The sequence below is a fragment of the Echeneis naucrates genome, chromosome 10 (genome assembly GCF_900963305.1).
Source record: "Echeneis naucrates chromosome 10, fEcheNa1.1, whole genome shotgun sequence".
Classification (NCBI taxonomy): Eukaryota; Metazoa; Chordata; class Actinopteri; order Carangiformes; family Echeneidae; genus Echeneis; species Echeneis naucrates.
In genome coordinates, this window is record NC_042520.1 from 12,346,862 (window position 1) to 12,373,052 (window position 26,191).

Below are 26,191 nucleotides of genomic sequence, written 5' to 3' on the forward strand. Positions count from 1 at the left end.
TGCCTATGGTGCTGAAAGGCTGAGCTCAACACACAAAATGTCAGCAACGAAACTGCTGTGCCACAAAAGTTTTTGAAGTTAATGAAATCAAATGTAATATTTAATTTGAATATAAAAGTTTCTTTTTTCAGAAACATCATTTTAGAAAAAGGAAGAAATCATTAGAATTTCGGACGATCTTCTGATTTGGATAGCGGTTAGATTTCTCAATTTTTCACAAAGACAGTAGTAGTTCTGAATGTTTTGTTGTCCGTGAGATAAAAATCTGAAAACGACGTAGCCTTTCATTTTTGTATTTCTCTATGCTCACCTGCTGGCTCTCAAAGGTCCAGGTGCTGTCAGGTAAAGAAGCATCCAGGACACTGATGACCTCCTTAAAGTCTGTGGTGCTGCTGGGCTTAATCAGAGTGAAGTCACTGTACTCTGACATTGGAGACATGCACGACCTGAAGGACTGACTCTGAGACAGCATGTCTCCTCCCAGGACCTCCACGTACTTTATGGGTCCATCAGTGTTGAGCTGAATCTGCAGGTTTCTGTTGGGGTTCTTGTAATCATCACAGTCGCTCCGTCTCATGCAGCAACTACCGCTGCTTCTGCTGCTCCTGATGCATTTAACCGCTAAGATGAGAAAAGTCACCAGAGACAGCACGGACACCGAGGCCAGAGACAGAATCAAATACAGGGTGATTCTGCCAGTTTTCTTGCTGGGCTCCACCGCTTTCTGTCGGAGGTCTAAGATGGGCTCGTGGAGACCGTCCTCCACCATGATGGACACCGTGACGGTGGAGGACTGGATCGGTTCCCCGTCGTCCTTGATCTCTATGAGCAGCCTCTGAGAGGAGTCGTCCTGCTCGGACACAGCGCGTTTAGTCCTCACCTCCCCTGTGTACAGGTTGACAGTGAACAGAGAGGAGTCTGTGGCCTCCGCCAGTCTGTAGGAGATCCAGGCGTTGTGGCCCGAGTCAGCATCCACGGCCGTCACCTTAGTAACCAGGTGACCCGCTTTAGCAGAGCGGGGCATCCTCTGATGAGAGAGGGAGCCCAGGGCAGCGGACGAGGGGTAAATAACAGCGGGGGCGTTGTCGTTCTGGTCCAGGATAAAAACATGGACAGTGGCGTTGCTGCTGAGACACGGAGAGCCCTGATCCTTGGCCTGAACCAGAATTTGAAACACCTTCAGTTTCTCATAGTCAAACGAGTGCATGCTGTAGATGCTGCCGTTATCTGAGTTCATGTAAACATAGGAAGAGACGGAGACGTCCTGGACTTTAGAGTCCAGTATAGAGTAAGACACTTTAGCATTTTCACCAAAATCCAAGTCAGAGGCTGATACTGAGTACAGTATAGATCCTGGTACCCCATTCTCTTTTAAGTATACATTATAGGAGGGCTGAGTGAATACTGGAGGGTTGTCGTTCACATCAGTGATTGTGACTGGTATAGTTTTCTTACTGGACAGAGGAGGAGAGCCTGAATCAGTGGCTGTTATCTCAATGTTATACTCTGAGAAAGTTTCCCTGTCTAAAGGACCATTTGTAACTAGTGCATAATTATTCGAAAAGGACGGTTTCAAATTGAAGACTGACCCCTTTTGGAGTCTTAGTGTCACCTTAGCGTTATCACCGGAGTCAGTGTCTCGTGCTCTAATTAAAGCGATCACCGTACCTCTTGGCGAATTCTCGGGTATCGTATTTGGTCTTGAAGTCACAACTATTTCTGGGGCGTTGTCATTAATGTCAATTACTACTATTTGCACGCGACAGTGTCCCTTCATCTCCGGAATACCTTTATCTTTTGCAGTAACATCCATTTCATGTATTGCACCGCTTTCATAATCTAACGGACCCACTATGGAGATCTCACCTGTGTCCGAATGTAAATGAAATAGGGACAGCACAGTCTGGGGTGTGTGCTCAGCAAATACATATTCAATTTCTCCATTAACACCATCATCTGCGTCTGTTGCTTCCACTTTTACAACCACGAAACCAACAACACTATTTTCAAGTACACTTACGTTATACAGTGGCTTTTTGAAAACAGGCCCATTATCGTTGTTATCGAGTACAGTTACTACAATTTTTGTGATTCCGCTTTTGACAGGATTGCCTCCGTCTAAAGCTGTCAGTACTAAGTGATGTGTACTTTGCTTCTCTCTGTCAAGTGATTTCTCTAGTATTAGTTCCGGAACCTTTCGATTGCCAGGCAACTCTTTTATCCTCAAACCGAAGCACTCATCTTTACTCAGAGTATAAGATTTAACCGAATTACTACCGACGTCCAGATCCTGCGCTGGTTCTAAAGGAAACTGGATCTTTGTTGCAGTAGATTCTGCTATTGTTAGAGACCGCTCCTCCGTTGAAAAAAATGGAGAATAGTCATTAATATCTCGTATTTCCACTTCTATACGGTGTAGTTGTAGCGGATTCTCCGCTACAACCTGCAGAGGCAACACGCAGCTTGCGCTTTGTCCACATAAAGCCTCTCTGTCTATTCTGTCATTCACCACCAGCTCGCCCTTCCCCGCATCCACACTGAAATACTGCTCACCAGCCTCAGAGTCGACACGCAATTTACGATCCAAAATGTCAGATAATCCCAAACCCAGATCTTTGGCTAGATTTCCTACCACAGAGCCCTGTTTTAGTTCCTCTGGGATGCTGTAACGAGTCTGTCCGTCTATTGTAGTCCATAAAAGAAAGAAATGATGCCACCAAAGAGCCTGCCATCTCCAGTCTCGGTGTCCTGTTCTCTTTGTCATCCCCGGGCCGTTAGAATATGTTATTTCTCTTCGGAATATTCGTCAACATAATCCAGCCTTAAAAACCATCACCAGAGTGGCCATTCCAACGTGAGTAAATCCTTAAATAATTCTGAATGAAAAATATATTCGGGACTCCTTCGACAAAAAAAATCATCTCGTCTCCAGCTCTACGCAGTGTGAAGCTAACCGTGTTCAGGGCAAATGGGAGAAGGAGCCGATCTCTTTGTACAGTTCCGTACGCTATTGGTTCACAGCATCCATCTTAACCATCCAATCACAGAGCTCCCTCTGCTCTTAAAGCGACTGCTCCTCCGCCTCTCGCCTAAGGTGTAATGCAACTGAACAAACCTGATAAAAACCGGGTGTGGAAAACTGTTATCCACGCACAGTTAATAAAATTAAGTTATTGAAAAATATGAAGATTTAATTTTTAACCCCTCCCCTCCCCTCCCCCCAATATACATATATATACACTGATTAGTTTTTCAAAAGACCAAAAGACTGCCGTCAAATGTACATTATCTATTTAAAACATTCATACCTGAATCTGAAGAATGTATTTGACATGTTTTTATTTCATTAATTACTTTATTTTCTATGCTCTCTTATGTGGAAGTAATACATTTAAAAAATAATCATTCGAGTTTCGCTTTTGGTGAACATTTTTTAAACCGATTTTCCTATGTCTAGGTGAAAATAAAATCAGCTTTTACAATAATACCAACATAAAGTTGACACCTAACCTACTCAAAACAGATGTCTGATCGAACTCAATATAAACAGGCTGGTAGTTTATGCATGAGGAAAAAAAAACTAACACTTGAGCAATGTGTTTTCATTTAAGTTAATTCCGAACTGAAACTGGATTTCACTAGTTCAATCTCCTCCATTTATACTGGAGGTCTTTTCACTTTTTTCAATAATTATTGAAAATAGCATAATGGCTGTATTGTTTCCTGCTCACTTGCTGACTATAATATTGTTTTAAATGTTATTTTTTCAACAATGAGCAACATTGAAATTGAAGTCAAAAATCATTACCTCAGTATTTTTGAGCTGATAGTAAACACAGTTTACGGAATAAATAGGGCATTTTTCAGCCAAAATTTGCCAAAATATATAACAAAGGCTCTACTCTTTGCGGCTCACCTGCTGGCTCTCAAAGGTCCAGGTGCTGTCGGGTAAAGAAGCATCCAGGACACTGATGACCTCCTTAAAGTCTGTGGTGCTGCTGGGCTTAATAAGAGTGAAATCACTGTACTCTGACATTGGAGACATGCACGACCTGAAGGACTGACTCTGAGACAGCATGTCTCCTCCCAGGACCTCCACGTACTTTATGGGTCCATCAGTGTTGAGCTGAATCTGCAGGTTTCTGTTGGGGTTCTTGTAATCATCACAGTCGCTCCGTCTCATGCAGCAACTACCGCTGCTTCTGCTGCTCCTGATGCATTTAACCGCTAAGATGAGAAAAGTCACCAGAGACAGCACGGACACCGAGGCCAGAGACAGAATCAAATACAGGGTGATTCTGCCAGTTTTCTTGCTGGGCTCCACCGCTTTCTGTCGGAGGTCTAAGATGGGCTCGTGGAGACCGTCCTCCACCATGATGGACACCGTGACGGTGGAGGACTGGACCGGTTCCCCGTCGTCCTTGATCTCTATGAGCAGCCTCTGAGAGGAGTCGTCCTGCTCGGACACAGCGCGTTTAGTCCTCACCTCCCCTGTGTACAGGTTGACAGTGAACAGAGAGGAGTCTGTGGCCTCCGCCAGTCTGTAGGAGATCCAGGCGTTGTGGCCCGAGTCAGCATCCACGGCCGTCACCTTAGTAACCAGGTGACCCGCTTTAGCAGAGCGGGGCATCCTCTGATGAGAGAGGGAGCCCAGGGCAGCGGACGAGGGGTAAATAACAGCGGGGGCGTTGTCGTTCTGGTCCAGGATAAAAACATGGACAGTGGCGTTGCTGCTGAGACACGGAGAGCCCTGATCCTTGGCCTGAACCAGAATCTGAAACACCTTCAGTTTCTCATAGTCAAACGAGTGCATGCTGTAGATGCTGCCGTTATCTGAGTTCATGTAAACATAGGAAGAGACAGAGACGTCCTGGACTTTAGAGTCCAGTATAGAGTAAGACACTTTAGCATTTTCACCAAAATCCAGGTCAGAGGCTGATACTGAGTACAGTATAGATCCTGGTACCCCATTCTCTTTTAAGTATACATTATAGGAGGGCTGAGTGAATACCGGAGGGTTGTCGTTCACATCAGTGATGCTGACTGTTAATGTTTTCTTACTGGACAGAGGAGGAGAGCCTGAATCAGTGACGGTTATCTCAATGTTATACTCTGAGAAAGTTTCCCTGTCTAAAGGTCCATTGGTAACTAGTGCATAATTATCAGAAAAAGAGGGTTTCAGGTTAAATGGCGACCCCCGTGGGAGCTGTAGCGACACTTTACCGTTGTCACCAGAGTCGAGGTCTCGGGCACTGAGTAAAGCTACTACCGTACCAATTGGTGCGTCCTCGGGTACGGAGTTTGGTTGTGAGGTCAGAAATATATTGGGAGGATTATCGTTAACATCTATCACTTCGATATGAACAGTGCAATGCCCCTCCATCCGCGGAGTCCCTTTGTCTCTGGCGCAAATATCAATTTCATAATTAGCGTTTCTTTCGAAATCTAACTCCCCAATTAGACAGATTTCTCCCGTTAATGAATCAATTTTAAAGACGGACAGGACATTATCTGGTGTATGAGATCCAAAAGAATACTCTACTTCTCCATTAGGACCTTCATCGACGTCTTTTGCCGTAAGCTTTAATATAGAAGCACCTTGGACACTGTTTTCACTTATGGAAACTTTGTAAACATTTTTCTCAAACACCGGGAAATTATCATTGTTATCAAGCACATGAATCGTTATTAGAGAGGTTCCAGATTTCACCGGGTTTCCGCCGTCTATAACGGTAAGTTGTAGCTGGTGTAAAGTTTTTTTTTCTCTGTCAAGAGATTTAGACAACACTAACTCCGGGACCTTCCTCCCTCCAGATACGTCTTTTATCTTTAAACTAAAGAATTCATCTTTGCTCAAGGTATATGACCTCACCGAATTCACTCCAACATCCAGATCTTGTGCAGTCTCTAAAGGAAAACGAGCCCCTGTCGCGGTCGACTCTGCTATTTGTAATATTATTTCTTGCGAAGGGAAAATCGGAGAATTATCGTTAATATCCAATATTTCCACCTCGACTCGATACAATTGTAGAGGTTTATCAATAACAACCTGCAGAGGAAACACACAGCTGGCACTTTGTCCACATAAAGCCTCTCTGTCTATTCCGTCATTCACCACCAGCTCGCCCTTCCCCGCATCCACACTGAAATACTGCTCACCAGCCTCAGAGGCGACTCGCAGTTTACGGTAAAAAATGTCAGATAATCCCAAACCCAGATCTTTGGCTAGATTTCCTACCACAGAGCCCTGTTTTAGTTCCTCTGGGATGCTGTAACGAGTCTGTCCGTCTATTGTAGTCCATAAAAGAAAGAAATGATGCCACCAAAGCGCCTGCCATCTCCAGTCTCTGTATCTCGTTCTCTTTGTCATTTCAAGTCCGTTAAAATTGCTTCCCAGCGAGGTAATCGAAAATAGAATAGTCCCCATCCATAGCCACGAAGCATTCACCGAAAACAACGATCCAAAACCCTTTCATACCAAAAGGTGAATAAATATTTTCCATTTTGATACAGAAAAGAGCATCACTCCCTCTCATCCAGCTCTTTGCAATCTAAGTGTTCGTGGTGCTGAGGATGCATGGGGGAGGGAGTAGATCTCTTTGTACAGCGCTACGTTTCACTGGTGCACAACAACCATTACAACCATCCAATGAGCGTCGAGGTGAGCAGAGCTTTTAAAGACACAGCCGCTCATAACGGAATCTGCCTAGAGGCATTAAGCACATTTCGACAAATTATAGGATATCTTGTATTATACGCCGCCAATATTGGTGCTGAACATAAAATGAAATATGATTAGAAAAATGAAAACACTGCATTCATTTTGATTAAACAGAGCATGTGTTAGATTTGCAGTAAGTGACAATGTCGCGCTGCTTCTGAAAGCAGATGAACTCTATGAACACGTCGCTGTCCAGCTCTATGGTGCTGAAATTTAGTGTCATTCCCATGAACTGGAAAAGATGTTTAAAAAAAATAAAAATACAGCAGCAGGGAAAAAAAAAAACGGAAATCGTACTTTAGCCATAATATTGGCTGTTCCATTAGATAATTTTAAGCGAGATGAAAGGGAGAGATGCTCCTCCATAACAAAAAAATACATGACCAAAAGAAGCCCACCATTAGGTCAGGATGTGAAGATGAATATTAGGAAGTTAAAAAGAGTACATGGAGGCCATCTCATTTCTTTGTCATTATTACCTGACTGAAAGTAGTCATGAAATAAGGTAATATACAATGAAGGTAATATACAATGAAAGTAATATTATGAGTTTAACGTACATGTAGGACAGTAAACAGCTGGTCGAATCGAAGTACAATCACTATGAGGGCCTGAAATTAATTAAAGAGGTAAAAAAAGAACATTATTTTTTTTTACTGGTGACTTATACTTTACCTCTAAGGACAGTGAAAATGTTCTGTTGTCAAAAGGTGGATCACCATTTAGATTAGAAAATTTGTCGGTCAATGCAGCAATTATATTTTGCACATTACTGTACTCATGTTTCCGGCTCACCTGCTGGCTCTCAAAGGTCCAGGTGCTGTCGGGTAAAGAAGCATCCAGGACACTGATGACCTCCTTAAAGTCTGTGGTGCTGCTGGGCTTAATCAGAGTGAAGTCACTGTACTCTGACATTGGAGACATGCACGACCTGAAGGACTGACTCTGAGACAGCATGTCTCCTCCCAGGACCTCCACGTACTTTATGGGTCCATCAGTGTTGAGCTGAATCTGCAGGTTTCTGTTGGGGTTCTTGTAATCATCACAGTCGCTCCGTCTCATGCAACAACTACCGCTGCTTCTGCTGCTCCTGATGCATTTAACCGCTAAGATGAGAAAAGTCACCAGAGACAGCACGGACACCGAGGCCAGAGACAGAATCAAATACAGGGTGATTCTGCCAGTTTTCTTGCTGGGCTCCACCGCTTTCTGTCGGAGGTCCAAGATGGGCTCGTGGAGACCGTCCTCCACCATAATGGACACCGTGACGGTGGAGGACTGGACCGGTTCCCCGTCGTCCTTGATCTCTATGAGCAGCCTCTGAGAGGAGTCGTCCTGCTCGGACACAGCGCGTTTAGTCCTCACCTCCCCTGTGTACAGGTTGACAGTGAACAGAGAGGAGTCCGTGGCCTCCGCCAGTCTGTAGGAGATCCAGGCGTTGTGGCCCGAGTCAGCATCCACGGCCGTCACCTTAGTAACCAGGTGACCCGCTTTAGCAGAGCGGGTCATCCTCTGATGAGAGAGGGAGCCCAGGGCAGCGGACGAGGGGTAAATAACAGCGGGGGCGTTGTCGTTCTGGTCCAGGATAAAAACATGGACAGTGGCGTTGCTGCTGAGACACGGAGAGCCCTGATCCTTGGCCTGAACCAGAATCTGAAACACCTTCAGTTTCTCATAGTCAAACGAGTGCATGCTGTAGATGCTGCCGTTATCTGAGTTCATGTAAACATAGGAAGAGACAGAGACGTCCTGGACTTTAGAGTCCAGTATAGAGTAAGACACTTTAGCATTTTCACCAAAATCCAGGTCAGAGGCTGATACTGAGTACAGTATAGATCCTGGTACCCCATTCTCTTTTAAGTATACATTATAGGAGGGCTGAGTGAATACTGGAGGGTTGTCGTTCACATCAGTGATTGTGACTGGTATAGTTTTCTTACTGGAAAGAGGAGGAGAGCCTGAATCAGTGGCTGTTATCTCAATGTTATACCCTGAGAAAGTCTCTCTGTCTAGGGGGCCATCGGCAACCAATGCGTAATTATTTGAAAACGAGGGTTTCAGAGTAAAAGGTGAGCTTTTGGGAAGCTGTAATCTCACTTTCCCGTTATTGCCGGCATCAAGGTCACGGACACTGAGCAAAGCTACTACTGTTCCTCTGCGAGAGTCTTCGGGCACAGAAGCAGGTTTGGAAGTCAGCACAATTTCTGGAGCATTATCATTCACATCTAAGACATCGATCTGCACACTACAGTGACCCTCCATTTTAGGGAAGCCTTTGTCTTTTGCACTGACGTCTAGACGATAAGACGCTTGATCTTCGTGGTCTAACTGCCGTTTCAAATATATATCTCCAGTCACAGCATCTATATGAAACAATGACAGCACCGCTGGTGGTGTGTGTATGCCAAGCGAGTACTCAATTTCTCCATTTGGACCCTCGTCTATGTCTGTTGCTTTTGTTTTAATGAGAAATGAACCATTTGCAATGTTTTCTTGGACAGCAATTTTATAAAAGGTGTTTTCAAATAATGGCACATTATCGTTGAAATCAAGTACTGTTATAGTTATTTTTGAAGTTCCAGACTTGGCCGGGTTTCCCCCGTCTACGGCGGTGAGAACTAAATTATGAATTGCTTTTTTCTCTCGATCAAGTGATTTATTCAAAACTAATTCAGGTATTTTCCTTCCATTTTCAATTTCTTTTACTTTTAAAATAAAGCAATCATCTTTGCTTAGAGAGTACGTTTTTAATCCGCTACTCCCAACATCTGGATCCTCTGCACTCTCTAAAGGAAAACGCACACCAACGACGGTGGATTCAGCTATTTCTATCACATGATCGCTTTTGAGAAAACTCGGAGCGTTGTCATTGACGTCTTTTATTTCCACTTCTATCCGTTGTAATTGTAAAGGGTTCTCCATTACCACCTGCAGAGGAAACACACAGCTGGCACTTTGTCCACATAAAGCCTCTCTGTCTATTCTGTCATTCACCACCAGCTCGCCCTTCCCCGCATCCACACTGAAATACTGCTCACCAGCCTCAGAGGCGACTCGCAGTTTACGGTCAAAAATGTCAGATAATCCCAAACCCAGATCTTTGGCTAGATTTCCTACCACAGAGCCCTGTTTTAGTTCCTCTGGGATGCTGTAACGAGTCTGTCCGTCTATTGTAGTCCATAAAAGAAAGAAATGATGCCACCAAAGAGCCTGCCATCTCCAGTCTTGGTGTCCTGTTCTCTTTGTCATCCCCGGTCCGTTAGAACAGGTCGTTATTTTCCGATCGACATATCGTTTGTTATAAAGAAGTCAATGTAACAATCCATCAACGATGATCTTGCTGTACTCCAAAAAGACTCACATTTATTCGCCTACAGTCGTAAATTATCCTGATATTATTTGATTTGAGTGTTAAAGCGCATCTTGCTCTCGAGGCGGATCGGACTAACACACTGGCTACAGTGGTGAGGACAGATGGGGGAGGGAGTAGATCTCTTTGTACAACTCTTTATGCCATTGGTGCACAGCATCGGGCTCACATCCAATAAGACAGAAATAGGCGTGAGGTACAGGCTCCGCAATGCAAGTCAAGAATGCATGAAATGGCTCAATGAGAAGCTTCTAATCACTGTTATTAAATGAAATCAAATGATTTGATTAAAATATTGATTATTTTCTTTTGCTGTTGGTTTGGCTTCTGACTATATAAACTATGAATTGGAAATCCACACTTCCATAAAAAAGAAAAAGGCTTCCAATGAGGCCAAAGATTTGAATTAGGTTTTAACTATCACTGATACTTCCTCAGAAATAATGAATGTCAATGTATTGCTAAACTGTTTGTCTCAGACAATCAACCACAGACAATCAACCACTCACATAATAACCGTTTTTTCTAAATGCCTACAGGGACTAGAGGCAGTCTAAGTCTTTAAAGGTTTAAGCAGCATTCAGTTGCATTGCTCAAGTAAGTTTAAATGCAACATAGGGGCTTACATCAATCAGCAAGTGCTGTTCATCTGTATTTGATTGCACATGGTTTGTGCACAATACGCAGGTATTTCAGCCTACAGTTCACAATGTTTTGTAGCGTGTATGCCGAAAAAACATGAACATGACAAAGAAATGTGTCAGAAGAAAAACTCCATTCATAAAGGATTATTGTGCAAGCATAAATTTCAGCAGGTGATGCTTTAAAAACATCAAATATATCCTATGAAATTACAGCATTGGTGACATAAAAGCAGTGAAGAATGAGAAATTTAAAGGAGTGTATACATATTTTCACGTAAATGATGATTTTACTGTCTGCTCACCTGCTGGCTCTCAAAGGTCCAGGTGCTGTCGGGTAAAGAAGCATCCAGGACACTGATGACCTCCTTAAAGTCTGTGGTGCTGCTGGGCTTAATCAGAGTGAAGTCACTGTACTCTGACATTGGAGACATGCACGACCTGAAGGACTGACTCTGAGACAGCATGTCTCCTCCCAGGACCTCCACGTACTTTATGGGTCCATCAGTGTTGAGCTGAATCTGTAGGTTTCTGTTGGGGTTCTTGTAATCATCACAGTCGCTCCGTCTCATGCAGCAACTACCGCTGCTTCTGCTGCTCCTGATGCATTTAACCGCTAAGATGAGAAAAGTCACCAGAGACAGCACGGACACCGAGGCCAGAGACAGAATCAAATACAGGGTGATTCTGCCAGTTTTCTTGCTGGGCTCCACCGCTTTCTGTCGGAGGTCTAAGATGGGCTCGTGGAGACCGTCCTCCACCATAATGGACACCGTGACGGTGGAGGACTGGACCGGTTCCCCGTCGTCCTTGATCTCTATGAGCAGCCTCTGAGAGGAGTCGTCCTGCTCGGACACAGCGCGTTTAGTCCTCACCTCCCCTGTGTACAGGTTGACAGTGAACAGAGAGGAGTCTGTGGCCTCCGCCAGTCTGTAGGAGATCCAGGCGTTGTGGCCCGAGTCAGCATCCACGGCCGTCACCTTAGTAACCAGGTGACCCGCTTTAGCAGAGCGGGGCATCCTCTGATGAGAGAGGGAGCCCAGGGCAGCGGACGAGGGGTAAATAACAGCGGGGGCGTTGTCGTTCTGGTCCAGGATAAAAACATGGACAGTGGCGTTGCTGCTGAGACACGGAGAGCCCTGATCCTTGGCCTGAACCAGAATCTGAAACACCTTCAGTTTCTCATAGTCAAACGAGTGCATGCTGTAGATGCTGCCGTTATCTGAGTTCATGTAAACATAGGAAGAGACGGAGACGTCCTGGACTTTAGAGTCCAGTATAGAGTAAGACACTTTAGCATTTTCACCAAAATCCAAGTCAGAGGCTGATACTGAGTACAGTATAGATCCTGGTACCCCATTCTCTTTTAAGTATACATTATAGGAGGGCTGAGTGAATACTGGAGGGTTATCGTTCACATCAGTGATTGTGACTGGTATAGTTTTCTTACTGGACAGAGGAGGAGAGCCTGAATCAGTGGCTGTTATCTCAATGTTATACTCTGAGAAAGTTTCCCTGTCTAAAGGACCATTTGTAACTAGTGCATAATTATTGGAAAATGATGGCTTTAGATTAAAAGGGGAACCTTTAGGCAGCTGCAATGTAACTTTGCTATTACTTCCGGAGTCAGCATCACGTGCGTTGAGCAGAGCGACCACTGTACCACTCGGTGCGTCCTCCCTCACTGGCTGCGGTTCAGAGGTGAGAACAATTTCTGGAGTATTGTCATTAACATCTACAACATCAATCTGCAGTCGGCAGTTACTCTCCATTTCAGGAGCTCCCTTATCTTTCGCAGTTATTTCAATTTTGTAATGTGTGGCTCTTTCGTAGTCTAAGTCCCCTTTCAAATATATTTCTCCTGTTATTGAATTTATCTCGAACATCGAAGAGACAGAATCAGGTGTACGCGAGGCGAAATAAAATTCTACTTCACCGTTTGGCCCCTCATCAGCGTCAGTTGCTGCCATTTTGATAATAAAAGCATCCTTTGCCGTATTCTCCTGTAAGGAAACTTTATATATATTTTTATCAAATACTGGGAAATTGTCATTCACGTCAAGCACCGTGACTGTGATCTGTGAGGTACCAGACATGACCGGGTTCCCTCCGTCTAAAGCGGTCACTAACAGCTGATGAACTGCTTTTTTCTCTCTGTCAAGAGGCTTCTCTAAGACCAACTCAGGCACTGTTTTACCATCTTCAACCTCCTTCATTTTCAACGTAAAGCACTCGTTTTTAGTCAAGGTGTAAGATCTCACCGAATTACTTCCAACATCTGAATCCTCCGCACTCTCCAAAATAAAACGAGTTCCCACTGCTGCCGTTTCCGCGATTTTCAAAGACATTTCTTTTGTGTGAAATCTGGGTGAGTTGTCGTTTATGTCTTTTATTTCTACCTCAATCCGATGCAAATTTAGTGGATTTTCAAGAACAACCTGCAGAGTCAACACGCAGCTTGCGCTTTGTCCACATAAAGCCTCTCTGTCTATTCTGTCATTCACCACCAGCTCGCCCTTCCCCGCATCCACACTGAAATACTGCTCACCAGCCTCAGAGGCGACTCGCAGTTTACGGTCAAAAATGTCAGATAATCCCAAACCCAGATCTTTGGCTAGATTTCCTACCACAGAGCCCTGTTTTAGTTCCTCTGGGATGCTGTAACGAGTCTGTCCGTCTATTGTAGTCCATAAAAGAAAGAAATGATGCCACCAAAGAGCCTGCCATCTCCAGTCTCGGTATCCCATTCTCTTTGTCATCCCCGGTCCGTTAGAATATGTTATTTCCCATCGGGAAAGTCAAAGATTACATCCAGTTCCAAGAACGCATTACCTAATCCTATACAGGCAAATAAAACATATTTGTTCTCAAGAATGATTCTGTTTCCATCTCCGTGACATGAACGCTGCATCCTCCATCCTTCAACCCTTTGCATTGTTAACGTACACGGTGCTGAGGCTGCAAGGAGGAGGGAGTAGATCTCTTTGTACAGTTCTGCGTAGTGATTGGCGCACAGCATCTATCAGTGGCATCCAATAGTAAGGAGACTGAGCTTAGCATTTAAAGGCACAGCTCAGCTCAATAGCCAGGATAGATGCACATGCTGTGTGTGATAAGTGTTGCATCTCTCTCGCTTTGGTTTTAAAATATGGATGCTTTTAACATTAAAATATTCATAGAAAAGATAAATAACCAAATTCACACAACTACTAAAAACACCCCCATCCACAGTATTAGGGGATTGAACATTTAATTTGATTTTGAATCAAGAAATCTCTAATTTTGTATAAAAAAATTTTTGATATTAACCTTTTGTCCTAACTGTGATAGCAAAGCAAATAAAAATCACTTAATTTATTTAGTCAAATCTGAAATTTGCAAAATCCTAAATGAATTTAATTCTTAAATAGTGCCAAATTTCTTCTTCCCCAAAAGAAAAACCAGATGTTCTCCTGACAAAAACAATATCACTGTGGTCACTAGATTTTCCAGCATAATGGAGAGCGGCATATCCAAGGCTTTTATATTTTACCATGGAAACTGGATCATCAGGTGACAACTGAACATGACGTGTAATTGAATGTGTAAGAATAGCAGAAACGTGCAGCACATCAAAATGACCTGTCATCTGCTCACCTGCTGGCTCTCAAAGGTCCAGGTGCTGTCGGGTAAAGAAGCATCCAGGACACTGATGACCTCCTTAAAGTCTGTGGTGCTGCTGGGCTTAATCAGAGTGAAGTCACTGTACTCTGACATTGGAGACATGCACGACCTGAAGGACTGACTCTGAGACAGCATGTCTCCTCCCAGGACCTCCACGTACTTTATGGGTCCATCAGTGTTGAGCTGAATCTGCAGGTTTCTGTTGGGGTTCTTGTAATCATCACAGTCGCTCCGTCTCATGCAGCAACTACCGCTGCTTCTGCTGCTCCTGATGCATTTAACCGCTAAGATGAGAAAAGTCACCAGAGACAGCACGGACACCGAGGCCAGAGACAGAATCAAATACAGGGTGATTCTGCCAGTTTTCTTGCTGGGCTCCACCGCTTTCTGTCGGAGGTCTAAGATGGGCTCGTGGAGACCGTCCTCCACCATGATGGACACCGTGACGGTGGAGGACTGGACCGGTTCCCCGTCGTCCTTGATCTCTATGAGCAGCCTCTGAGAGGAGTCGTCCTGCTCGGACACAGCGCGTTTAGTCCTCACCTCCCCTGTGTACAGGTTGACAGTGAACAGAGAGGAGTCTGTGGCCTCCGCCAGTCTGTAGGAGATCCAGGCGTTGTGGCCCGAGTCAGCATCCACGGCCGTCACCTTAGTAACCAGGTGACCCGCTTTAGCAGAGCGGGGCATCCTCTGATGAGAGAGGGAGCCCAGGGCAGCGGACGAGGGGTAAATAACAGCGGGGGCGTTGTCGTTCTGGTCCAGGATAAAAACATGGACAGTGGCGTTGCTGCTGAGACACGGAGAGCCCTGATCCTTGGCCTGAACCAGAATCTGAAACACCTTCAGTTTCTCATAGTCAAACGAGTGCATGCTGTAGATGCTGCCGTTATCTGAGTTCATGTAAACATAGGAAGAGACAGAGACGTCCTGGACTTTAGAGTCCAGTATAGAGTAAGACACTTTAGAATTTTCACCAAAATCCAGGTCAGAGGCTGATACTGAGTACAGTATAGATCCTGGTACCCCATTCTCTTTTAAGTATACATTATAGGAGGGCTGAGTGAATACCGGAGGGTTGTCGTTCACATCAGTGATTGTGACTGGTATAGTTTTCTTACTGGACAGAGGAGGAGAGCCTGAATCAGTGGCTGTTATCTCAATGTTATACCCTGAGAAAGTCTCTCTGTCTAAAGGACCATTTGTAACTAATTCATAATTATTAGAAAATGATGGCTTAAGACTGAAAGGAGAACGTTTTAGAAGCTGCAGTTTCACTTTGCCGTTGTTACCCGAGTCGAGGTCTCGGGCACTGATCAAAGCCACAACTGTGCCACTCGGTGCGTTCTCGGGTACAGGACTGGGCTTTGAAGTGAGCACAATGTCTGGAGCATTATCATTTATGTCTTCAATGTCTAACTGTACACGACAATGACCCTCCATTTCGGGTATGCCGTTGTCTTTAGCAGTTATATCAATAAGATATGATTTATTGCTCTCATAATCTAACGGCCCTTTTAATAAAATTTCGCCTGTGACTTCGTTGATGTCAAATGTTGATAACACAAAATCGGGTGTTCGGGACCCAAAAGAATACTTGACTTCACTATTAAGGCCATCGTCAGCATCTGTGGCCGTCAGTTTGAGAACAAATGTTCCTTTGGTGCTGTTCTCCTTTAAAGTGACTTTATATTCGTTTTCATTGAATACTGGGAAATTGTCGTTAATATCAAGAACAGTGATTGTGATTTTACATGTTCCCGACGTGACTGGATTTCCTCCATCTAATGCTGTCAGCAGCAGCTGGTGGAGAGCATGTTTCTCTCGGTCTAATGGTCTCTCCAACACTAATTCTGGGACCGCTTTCCCGTTTTTTGTGTCCTTGAATTTTAGAGAGAAATAATCGTTTTTGCTTAGAGAGTACGTTTTCAAAGAATTGCTTCCAACATCTGGATCCTCTGCGCTCTCCAGTGGAAAGCGTTTACCAAGCGCGACTGATTCGGGTATTTTAAGACTGATCTCGTGTGTCAGAAAACTAGGTGAATTATCATTAATGTCTCTTATTTCTACTTCAATTCTGTGAGACTGTAAAGGATTTTCGACAACTACTTGCAGAGGCAACACACAGCTGGCGCTTTGTCCACATAAAGCCTCTCTGTCTATTCTGTCATTCACCACCAGCTCGCCCTTCCCCGCATCCACACTGAAATACTGCTCACCAGCCTCAGAGGCGACTCGCAGTTTACGGTCAAAAATGTCAGATAATCCCAAACCCAGATCTTTGGCTAGATTTCCTACCACAGAGCCCTGTTTTAGTTCCTCTGGGATGCTGTAACGAGTCTGTCCGTCTATTGTAGTCCATAAAAGAAAGAAATGATGCCACCAAAGAGCCTGCCATCTCCAGTCTCGGTGTCCTGTTCTCTTTGTCATCCCCGGTCCGTTACAACACACGAATTCCAAATATGATTTCATTCATAACGACTCTGGAGTCCATGATTGTAGGAAATATCCCAAAAGAAAATCCTTTACAGTGTCTGAGCATGACTGTAAACAAAAAGCATATTCTCAATTCTTACAAAACACGAGCATCGCTGTTTCTCCTCCAGCTCATTGCATTATAAGTGTGACAGCGCCGAGGCTGCAAAGGGGCAGGGAGTAGATCTCTTTGTACAGCTCTGCATCCCATTGGTGCAGAGCATCCATTTCCAGCTTTCAATGAGAGGGGGACTGATCGACCCTCTTAAAACGACAGTACTCATTTCCCCCCTTTGTTTTCAACTGAGCGATTGCAACACGCATCAGTGAATGTCATAATATGAGCAACCTGAGATCTTCACAAACAAAAAATGGCCACCAATCATCATCAGTAAATAATTCAAACGGTAAAAATATAATAAAATAAAACAAAGATAAAAATTCGTATGACAGAAAAAAATTGAGCGCATTAGAGGTATTAATTTCTTAACTGCTGCTCATACATCTGTGAATAACAGCAGTGAGAAATCCTCACTGATCTGAAGTCACACTGTGATGACTGGATTTCACAGGTGCCATCCAACTCTCATGGTGCTGCATTATTCAAGTGTTTGTGTGTACATGTAAGCTGTTAAATTCCTTCCACACAGCCAGTCTAAACATTTCTGAATGTATTTCATATGCACGTAAATTTGTGTTTCCGAGGCTAAAATAACAATTCAAAATATAATTCGCAAAAACATTGACCGATACTTATATTTGACTTCGTATTACCTACCCATCATATTGAATTTTCAATGCTAAGATAAATGGCTGATATTTGCTCACCTGCTGGCTCTCAAAGGTCCAGGTGCTGTCGGGTAAAGAAGCATCCAGGACACTGATGACCTCCTTAAAGTCTGTGGTGCTGCTGGGCTTAATCAGAGTGAAGTCACTGTACTCTGACATTGGAGACATGCAGGACCTGAAGGACTGACTCTGAGACAGCATGTCTCCTCCCAGGACCTCCACGTACTTTATGGGTCCATCAGTGTTGAGCTGAATCTGCAGGTTTCTGTTGGGGTTCTTGTAATCATCACAGTCGCTCCGTCTCATGCAGCAACTACCGCTGCTTCTGCTGCTCCTGATGCATTTAACCGCTAAGATGAGAAAAGTCACCAGAGACAGCACGGACACCGAGGCCAGAGACAGAATCAAATACAGGGTGATTCTGCCAGTTTTCTTGCTGGGCTCCACCGCTTTCTGTCGGAGGTCTAAGATGGGCTCGTGGAGACCGTCCTCCACCATGATGGACACCGTGACGGTGGAGGACTGGACCGGTTCCCCGTCGTCCTTGATCTCTATGAGCAGCCTCTGAGAGGAGTCGTCCTGCTCGGACACAGCGCGTTTAGTCCTCACCTCCCCTGTGTACAGGTTGACAGTGAACAGAGAGGAGTCTGTGGCCTCCGCCAGTCTGTAGGAGATCCAGGCATTGTGGCCCGAGTCAGCATCCACGGCCGTCACCTTAGTAACCAGGTGACCCGCTTTAGCAGAGCGGGGCATCCTCTGATGAGAGAGGGAGCCCAGGGCAGCGGACGAGGGGTAAATAACAGCGGGGGCGTTGTCGTTCTGGTCCAGGATAAAAACATGGACAGTGGCGTTGCTGCTGAGACACGGAGAGCCCTGATCCTTGGCCTGAACCAGAATCTGAAACACCTTCAGTTTCTCATAGTCAAACGAGTGCATGCTGTAGATGCTGCCGTTATCTGAGTTCATGTAAACATAGGAAGAGACGGAGACGTCCTGGACTTTAGAGTCCAGTATAGAGTAAGACACTTTTGCATTTTCACCAAAATCCAGGTCAGAGGCTGATACTGAGTACAGTATAGATCCTGGTACCCCATTCTCTTTTAAGTATACATTATAGGAGGGCTGAGTGAATACCGGAGGGTTGTCGTTCACATCAGTGATGCTGACTGTTAATGTTTTCTTACTGGACAGAGGAGGAGAGCCTGAATCAGTGGCTGTTATCTCAATGTTATACTCTGAGACATTTTCTCTGTCTAAAATACCTCTAGTAACCAATGCGTAATTTTGGGCAAACGAAGGTTTCAGTACAAATTGAGATATATGAGGGAGCTGTAATGTTACTTTACCGTTATCACCCGAGTCAAGGTCTCGAGCACTGAGTAAAGCTACTACGGTGCCATTAGGCGAATCTTCTCGCACTGGCTTTGGGTGAGAGGTGAGTATTATTTCTGGGGCATTATCATTCACATCTAAAACTTCAACATGCACAGTACAGTGGCCTTCCATTCTTGGACTGCCTTTGTCTTTTGCACTTACGTCTATTTCATAATTTGACGTCGATTCATAATCTAGTTTTCCTTTAAGAAAGATACTTCCAGATATTTCATCAATGGTAAAAACAGAAAGAACAATATCTGATGTGTGCGCTCCAAACGAGTATTCAATTTCTCCGTTTTGACCTTCGTCCATATCTGATGCTTTTGTTTCTACAACCGTTGCACCATCGGCAGTATTTTCATGAATAGACACTTTGTACAGGATTTTCTCAAAAACCGGAACGTTATCGTTGTTGTCAAGGACTTTGACGGATATTTGAGAGGTTCCTGATCTGACTGGGTTGCCTCCATCTAGAGCTGTTAGTAATAGATGATGAACAGCCTTTTTCTCTCTATCTAAAAGTTTTGCTAAAATCAGTTCGGGAACTTTCCTTCCACCTGCCACTTCTTTAATTCTAATACTAAAACATTCATCTTTACTGAGAGTATACGACTTAAGTGAATTGCTGCCTACATCCGGGTCTATGGCGCTTTCTAAAGGGAATCGTACACCTACAACTGTAGACTCCGCAATCTCTAATGTAATATCATTAGACGGGAATTTGGGAGAATTATCATTAATGTCTTGTATTTCAACTTCAACACGAAATAGTTGTAATGGATCTTCAAGAACGACCTGCAGAGGCAACACACAGCTGGCGCTTTGTCCACATAAAGCCTCTCTGTCTATTCTGTCATTCACCACCAGCTCGCCCTTCCCCGCATCCACACTGAAATACTGCTCACCAGCCTCAGAGGCGACTCGCAGTTTACGGTCAAAAATGTCAGATAATCCCAAACCCAGATCTTTGGCTAGATTTCCTACCACAGAGCCCTGTTTTAGTTCCTCTGGGATGCTGTAACGAGTCTGTCCGTCTATTGTAGTCCATAAAAGAAAGAAATGATGCCACCAAAGAGCCTGCCATCTCCAGTCTCGGTGTCCTGTTCTCTTTGTCATGCTTGGTCCGCTATAACACATTAATTCCAGTCGACATCGTGCATAGGAAAATTATGAAATCCATCGTCACGGATATTAATCCCGAAGGGGGGAAAAAATCACCAATTGCACAGCCTGTATGTAAAGCAAAATAGAAAATATTCATATTGTAAAAGACGAGTTCATTGCCTTCTCTCCTCTTGCTCTTTGCCGTCTCAGTGTTACAACGCCAAAGCTTGGGGGGGCAGGGAGTAGATTGCTTTGTACAGTTCTGAATCCTATTGGTGTACAGCATCCATTTCCACCTACCAATGAGAGAGGAACCGATCAACCCCCTTAAAGGCACAGCATCAACGATGTCTGTTCTCCTTTTCTCATTCAAAATGTATCACTATGAGGGACATTGGATGCGTGAAAAAAAGACAGACAATATACGTATCTGATGTAACTTCAGCTGTAAATGAAATAATAATAATCCACAGTCAAGGGCATTTTCAGTGAAACTGCATTTTCTCCTCTCAAAAGATGGAGACAAATGACACGCTCACACACTTCATGAGTGTCAGCAGCCCTGTGTCCCACCAAGAGCTGCTGTCCACGTCTCTGGTGCTGAACTACTTTGGGAAGGCAATGGAAATGCACAAGTGTGAGGCTGCGTGACAGATTGTTTCTGAAAACTGTTGAGGTAGTTATAATTTTAAAGATGTAACGAACTGCAGTGTAGACGGATACCAGATCAAAGCAATTATTGACTCCCAGTAAAATTGTAAACAGTAAATAAATCCACACTGTTTTGGACTGGATGCATTTTACACTTGCTGCACGCTCTCATTGTGCTGAGTGGTTAAAATATGCATCAACCATAAAATACTGTAATATCTGTAATATTTAACTTTTGGTTATTTTTAATTTTTCATACACATTAATTGGCTTTTGATAATGTGAACTAAAATTTTTACAGACAAGAAGTGTTTTCAAAACAGCAAATCAACCAGCATGAACAGGCTTGTTCTTCGATGGATGATTTATGTTCACAACAGACATGACATGATTATACTTCATAATAGCATGATGGCTGTTCCTTGCTCACCTGCTGGCTCTCAAAGGTCCAGGTGCTGTCAGGTAAAGAAGCATCCAGGACACTGATGACCTCCTTAAAATCTGTGGTGCTGCTGGGCTTAATCAGAGTGAAGTCACTGTACTCTGACATTGGAGACATGCACGACCTGAAGGACTGACTCTGAGACAGCATGTCTCCTCCCAGGACCTCCACGTACTTTATGGGTCCATCAGTGTTGAGCTGAATCTGCAGGTTTCTGTTGGGGTTCTTGTAATCATCACAGTCGCTCCGTCTCATGCAGCAACTACCGCTGCTTCTGCTGCTCCTGATGCATTTAACCGCTAAGATGAGAAAAGTCACCAGAGACAGCACGGACACCGAGGCCAGAGACAGAATCAAATACAGGGTGATTCTGCCAGTTTTCTTGCTGGGCTCCACCGCTTTCTGTCGGAGGTCTAAGATGGGCTCGTGGAGACCGTCCTCCACCATGATGGACACCGTGACGGTGGAGGACTGGACCGGTTCCCCGTCGTCCTTGATCTCTATGAGCAGCCTCTGAGAGGAGTCGTCCTGCTCGGACACAGCGCGTTTAGTCCTCACCTCCCCTGTGTACAGGTTGACAGTGAACAGAGAGGAGTCTGTGGCCTCCGCCAGTCTGTAGGAGATCCAGGCGTTGTGGCCCGAGTCAGCATCCACGGCCGTCACCTTAGTAACCAGGTGACCCGCTTTAGCAGAGCGGGGCATCCTCTGATGAGAGAGGGAGCCCAGGGCAGCGGACGAGGGGTAAATAACAGCGGGGGCGTTGTCGTTCTGGTCCAGGATAAAAACATGGACAGTGGCGTTGCTGCTGAGACACGGAGAGCCCTGATCCTTGGCCTGAACCAGAATCTGAAACACCTTCAGTTTCTCATAGTCAAACGAGTGCATGCTGTAGATGCTGCCGTTATCTGAGTTCATGTAAACATAGGAAGAGACGGAGACGTCCTGGACTTTAGAGTCCAGTATAGAGTAAGACACTTTAGCATTTTCACCCGAGTCAGAATCAGATGCTGATACTGAACATAAAATCTTCCCAGGAGGATAGTTTTCCTTTACATAAACAACATAAGAAGGCTGGGAGAAGACGGGAGGGTTGTCATTTACATCTAACAATTCAACAACTATTATTTTTTCACTTGATAAAGCTGGTTTTCCAGAATCAGTAGCACTTATCCTGACATTATACTGACCAGTCTTTTCACGGTCAAGGGGCCCACTTGTCACCAATGAGTAATGGTTTGAGACTGATGGATTTAACTTGAAGGGGTATTTGGAAGACACGGTTAATGTAACCTTGCCATTCTCACCAGAATCAGGGTCTTTTGCACTAATTAATGCAATAACTGTTCCAATTGCAGAATCCTCTGGGACAGGCGTTGTTAAAGATTTCACTATGATTTCAGGGACATTGTCATTCATGTCAACAACTTTAATTTCAACACTACAATGTCCATCCATTTTGGGGTTGCCTTTGTCTCTAGCAATTATGTCAAATCTGTGTAAAGCGTTCGTCTCATGGTCTAAAATTTCTTTGACAACAATAGTTCCAGTAGAAGGTTCAATCCCAAATAATGATAAAATTAGATCAGTAGTTTGTTCCGCAAAAAAATATTCAATTTCTCCATTTAGTCCTTCATCTGCATCTGTAGCTTTAACTTGCAGTATTTCAGTTCCAGGTGTTGCCTTTTCGCTGACATTGGCTTCATACACCTGTCTCTCAAATTGGGGCGCATTGTCATTGTTGTCAAGTACGATAACCGTAATATCAGATGTCCCTGAACGCACCGGATCTCCGCCATCTACGGCGGTGAGGATAAGGTTATGTACAGCCTGCTTTTCCCGATCAAGAGGTCTTTCGAGAATCAGTTCAGGGATCTTTCTTCCGTCCTTGTGGTTTTTAACAGTCAACTTGAAATGGTCATTTTTGCTTATGAGGTAAGAGCGCACCGAATTCGTGCCCACATCTGGATCCTCTGCACTTTCTAAAGGGAATCGCGCGCCTGGATTTACGAGCTCTGCGATTTTCAAGACTTTCTCTTTAGTAAGAAAACTAGGAGAATTATCGTTTGTATCCTGTATTTCAATTTCGACTCTATGCAGCTGAAGAGGATTGTCAATCACCAGTTCGAAAGGCAACAAACATAACGGTCTTTGTCCGCACAGTTCCTCCCTATCTATCCTGTCAGTCACCACCAATTCCCCCTTTCCCAAGTCCACACTAACATACTGCTTTCCAGCGTCCGAGGTTATCCGTAATTTACGTCGATACAGTTCAGATACAACCAAACCCAAATCTTTTGCTAGATTTCCTACCACGGTGCCTGGCTTCACCTCCTCCGGGATGCTGTAGCGAGTATGTCCATCTATTGTACTCCACAATAGAAAAAAACTATGCCACCACAAAAAAACCTGCCATATAGGCAATTTGTTCCACATTATTCCTTGTTTCATAAATCCCGGATCTTTACACTCCAATCCAATATATCCAATATAAATGCATCCTCACAAATAACAGCGACACTCATGCTTTGTGTCCGTATGTCCTCTCCCTTCTGTGCAGAACATTGTAATGATTACAACAACGCTATTCGGTGAGACGGAGTAGATCTCTTTGTACAGCTCTGGTAGCTGTTGGTGGGCAAAGCACTCAGTTCCACCAATCATGGCATCGGCCAATATTGACAGAGCAGTGACGTAAAAGTAAAATCCACAGGAAAAAAAAAGCTCTCGTTATGACTATCTTATAGTCTCGAGAACCCGCACAGATTTTCACATAAATCGTCATTTGCCACCATTAATTCTCCTCATCACCTACAACGTATGTCTCAATCTACATTGTATGCAAAAAATGTGATATCATTAAGTAGAGCTTATTTTTAATGACACATCACCTTTAAATGTGTATTTAGAGAGTATAGATGAAATATTAAACAAGTTATAAAAACTGCCTAATGGAGAGATGAAAATCTCAAATCAAATCAAATTATAAATAACAACTGTACATAGTAGAAGTGTCCTATTAATAAGAATACTCATCACGTGATCACTGGTATAATTTTTTGTCTTCATCTATCTGTCGTCCTGCATTTATCTATATGCATGCATATGCCTTTGTGGTTGACAAGGCTCTTCATTGCCTTCCTGTGGCCAGAGAAAGACAGTGCAGCCTGCCCATACGTCATTACGTCTCCACAGTTCTCAGTAAGCCTCAGTGATACAACTCCGTCAGCAGCCGACGTAAAATGCCTGTATGGAGGTCTGTAGGGCAAGTGAAAGGGGAGGGGGAGCTCAGATGTTGCTGCAAGGCATCTTCTCGTCTTTTTCTCTCTCCCCTCTCCCTCTGTTTGCTGTAGACGCACACATACGTCGACACCTCAGCAAAATGTAACCAAATGTCGGCGAAATGCATTTTAGCGACAGATTATTCCGTGCTTTACTTACGTAAACCGACCGAATCGTTCTAAAAACGCATGTATGATACGCTGACATATATAATGACAATACTGTTCAAAAAGCTTAAATTCAATGCTTGTGAACTGGAAATTGGGAAGTCACATACACGCAATAGTCGTCTGCTTTAAATGGAAGTGGGCGACAGAGGAGGATGTAGAGAGGAAGTGTGAGACACGGCAGGGAGAGGGAGAGCGCCTGAGCTGCTTTCAGCACCACGGAGATGGACAGCGCCACACAGGCGACCAAATGCTGCTGCTGCACTTCGCTGCTGGAAAGACTCACCGAGGACAGAAGGCAGACCTCACTCTTTCTATCTTTACCGACCGGACACAGGAAATACACACACCCGATTACAAGCTTCTATGGTGAACACATAACCTGATAAGAATAACACAAGCTCAACAATGCAGTCACATAAATTATTATAATATAGTTTGGCACTTTATAAATTGTGCCAATCTAAATATTTACTTCAGGGCGCAGAAGCAATTTAGAGAGACATTGGATACTGACAGATTAAAATCTGAAATAGTTTTGATTCTATTTTGCTGATATGTTATTTCTATGAGTGATATTTGTTGGCATCAAGGAAACCTGAATTTCTGATCTGCACGTTTGGAAAGTCACATGCATTTGATTCATGTTTAAAGTTCAAGTTAAGCCTCACATTTCACTTGTTCACTGTGTGGTGCTAATCTGCTGCAGTACACAGTGCTGAAGAGGTTTCCTTTTTTACTAAAACCAAAACAACCCAGCTACGGTCTCATCTATTTTCTAACATGTACAGAAGGGACAGCAGGCAGGAAAACCTTAGACAGGTAATATACTGTATACTGTAGCATAGCATAAAACACTGCACAATGACGTCACATTTGCACCCACATGAACCCTCAGATGGCCGGGGGAATATCAACTTGAGAGGTGGCTATTGTTCTAACTACCAAAGCTCATCTTGAGACAGCCATCAGATATCAGATAAAGCGGCATTAATGGGAAAAACAGCGACATGTTCAGACTTAAGAGGCTTAGAAAATCAATAAATAATATGGCTGATTAAATAAGTCTTGTGATATATTTTCAAGTTATTCTGTGTGGTGCTGTGAGTATTATATTTTCATTTTCATTTTAATCTTCATCTATTTGAGTTGTGGTAAATCTAGTGACCGAGTTATCAGAGACACAAGAGTTCAATAGCATCAACTGCAGTCTTCAAAATTATTGATAGTTGCATCAACACCTCTAAAATTCAGGAAAACAAAAAATCTAACGGTCATGATCGTGGGATGTACATCAACAATAGCTTGGATTCATTTAGACTCGTAATGGGCTGGGAATTGTGTGCAAGGAAGAAAAACTTAAAACACAATCCAGTGCATTAACATCACACACTGACACCTTAGAGTGAGTTTCCGCTGATATGTGAAAATACTGGACCACTCATGACACTTAGCATCATATCACATTGTTTGTATTAGTCTACATTATCACTCGTGTTGCACTTACTGCCTTGC

At 43.9% G+C, this 26,191-nt stretch overlaps 7 protein-coding genes across 17 annotated transcripts in view; all 7 read right to left on the reverse strand.

Annotated features, from left to right (window-relative positions):
• Positions 1-26,191, reverse strand: part of LOC115049691 (protocadherin gamma-C5-like) — a 209,194-nt gene that overhangs the window by 17,810 nt on the left and 165,193 nt on the right. Inside the window, exon 1 of one of the 11 annotated variants that reach the window (XM_029512137.1) lies at positions 311-2,782. The exons of the other annotated variants lie outside the window; for them this stretch is intronic. Within the exon in view, the coding sequence (XP_029367997.1) occupies positions 311-2,764 (2,454 nt within the window). The 5' untranslated portion in view covers positions 2,765-2,782. Of the gene's footprint in view, positions 1-310; positions 2,783-26,191 lie in introns of those variants that run through there. 11 annotated transcript variants of the gene reach the window in all.
• On the reverse strand, positions 3,899-6,379 carry LOC115049698 (protocadherin gamma-C5-like). Its single transcript, XM_029512146.1, has one exon. The coding sequence runs from the start codon at positions 6,368-6,370 to the stop codon at positions 3,899-3,901; it is 2,472 nt and encodes an 823-aa protein (XP_029368006.1). The 5' UTR covers positions 6,371-6,379.
• LOC115049776 (protocadherin gamma-C5-like) lies at positions 6,523-9,991 on the reverse strand. Its single transcript, XM_029512289.1, has 2 exons — positions 7,490-9,991; positions 6,523-6,567 (listed from the first exon to the last, which is right to left on the reverse strand). The coding sequence occupies exons 1-2, from the start codon at positions 9,968-9,970 to the stop codon at positions 6,523-6,525; spliced, it is 2,526 nt and encodes an 841-aa protein (XP_029368149.1). The 5' UTR covers positions 9,971-9,991.
• On the reverse strand, positions 11,023-13,509 carry LOC115049697 (protocadherin gamma-C5-like). Its single transcript, XM_029512145.1, has one exon. It carries the CDS (start codon positions 13,489-13,491, stop codon positions 11,023-11,025), a length of 2,469 nt encoding a protein of 822 aa, XP_029368005.1. The 5' UTR covers positions 13,492-13,509.
• Positions 14,357-16,837, reverse strand: LOC115049699 (protocadherin gamma-C5-like). The gene has a single exon (XM_029512147.1). It carries the CDS (start codon positions 16,820-16,822, stop codon positions 14,357-14,359), a length of 2,466 nt encoding a protein of 821 aa, XP_029368007.1. The 5' UTR covers positions 16,823-16,837.
• On the reverse strand, positions 17,642-20,170 carry LOC115050320 (protocadherin gamma-C5-like). The gene has a single exon (XM_029513162.1). It carries the CDS (start codon positions 20,168-20,170, stop codon positions 17,642-17,644), a length of 2,529 nt encoding a protein of 842 aa, XP_029369022.1.
• On the reverse strand, positions 21,180-24,361 carry LOC115050321 (protocadherin gamma-C5-like). Its single transcript, XM_029513163.1, has 2 exons — positions 24,350-24,361; positions 21,180-23,636 (listed from the first exon to the last, which is right to left on the reverse strand). The coding sequence occupies exons 1-2, from the start codon at positions 24,359-24,361 to the stop codon at positions 21,180-21,182; spliced, it is 2,469 nt and encodes an 822-aa protein (XP_029369023.1).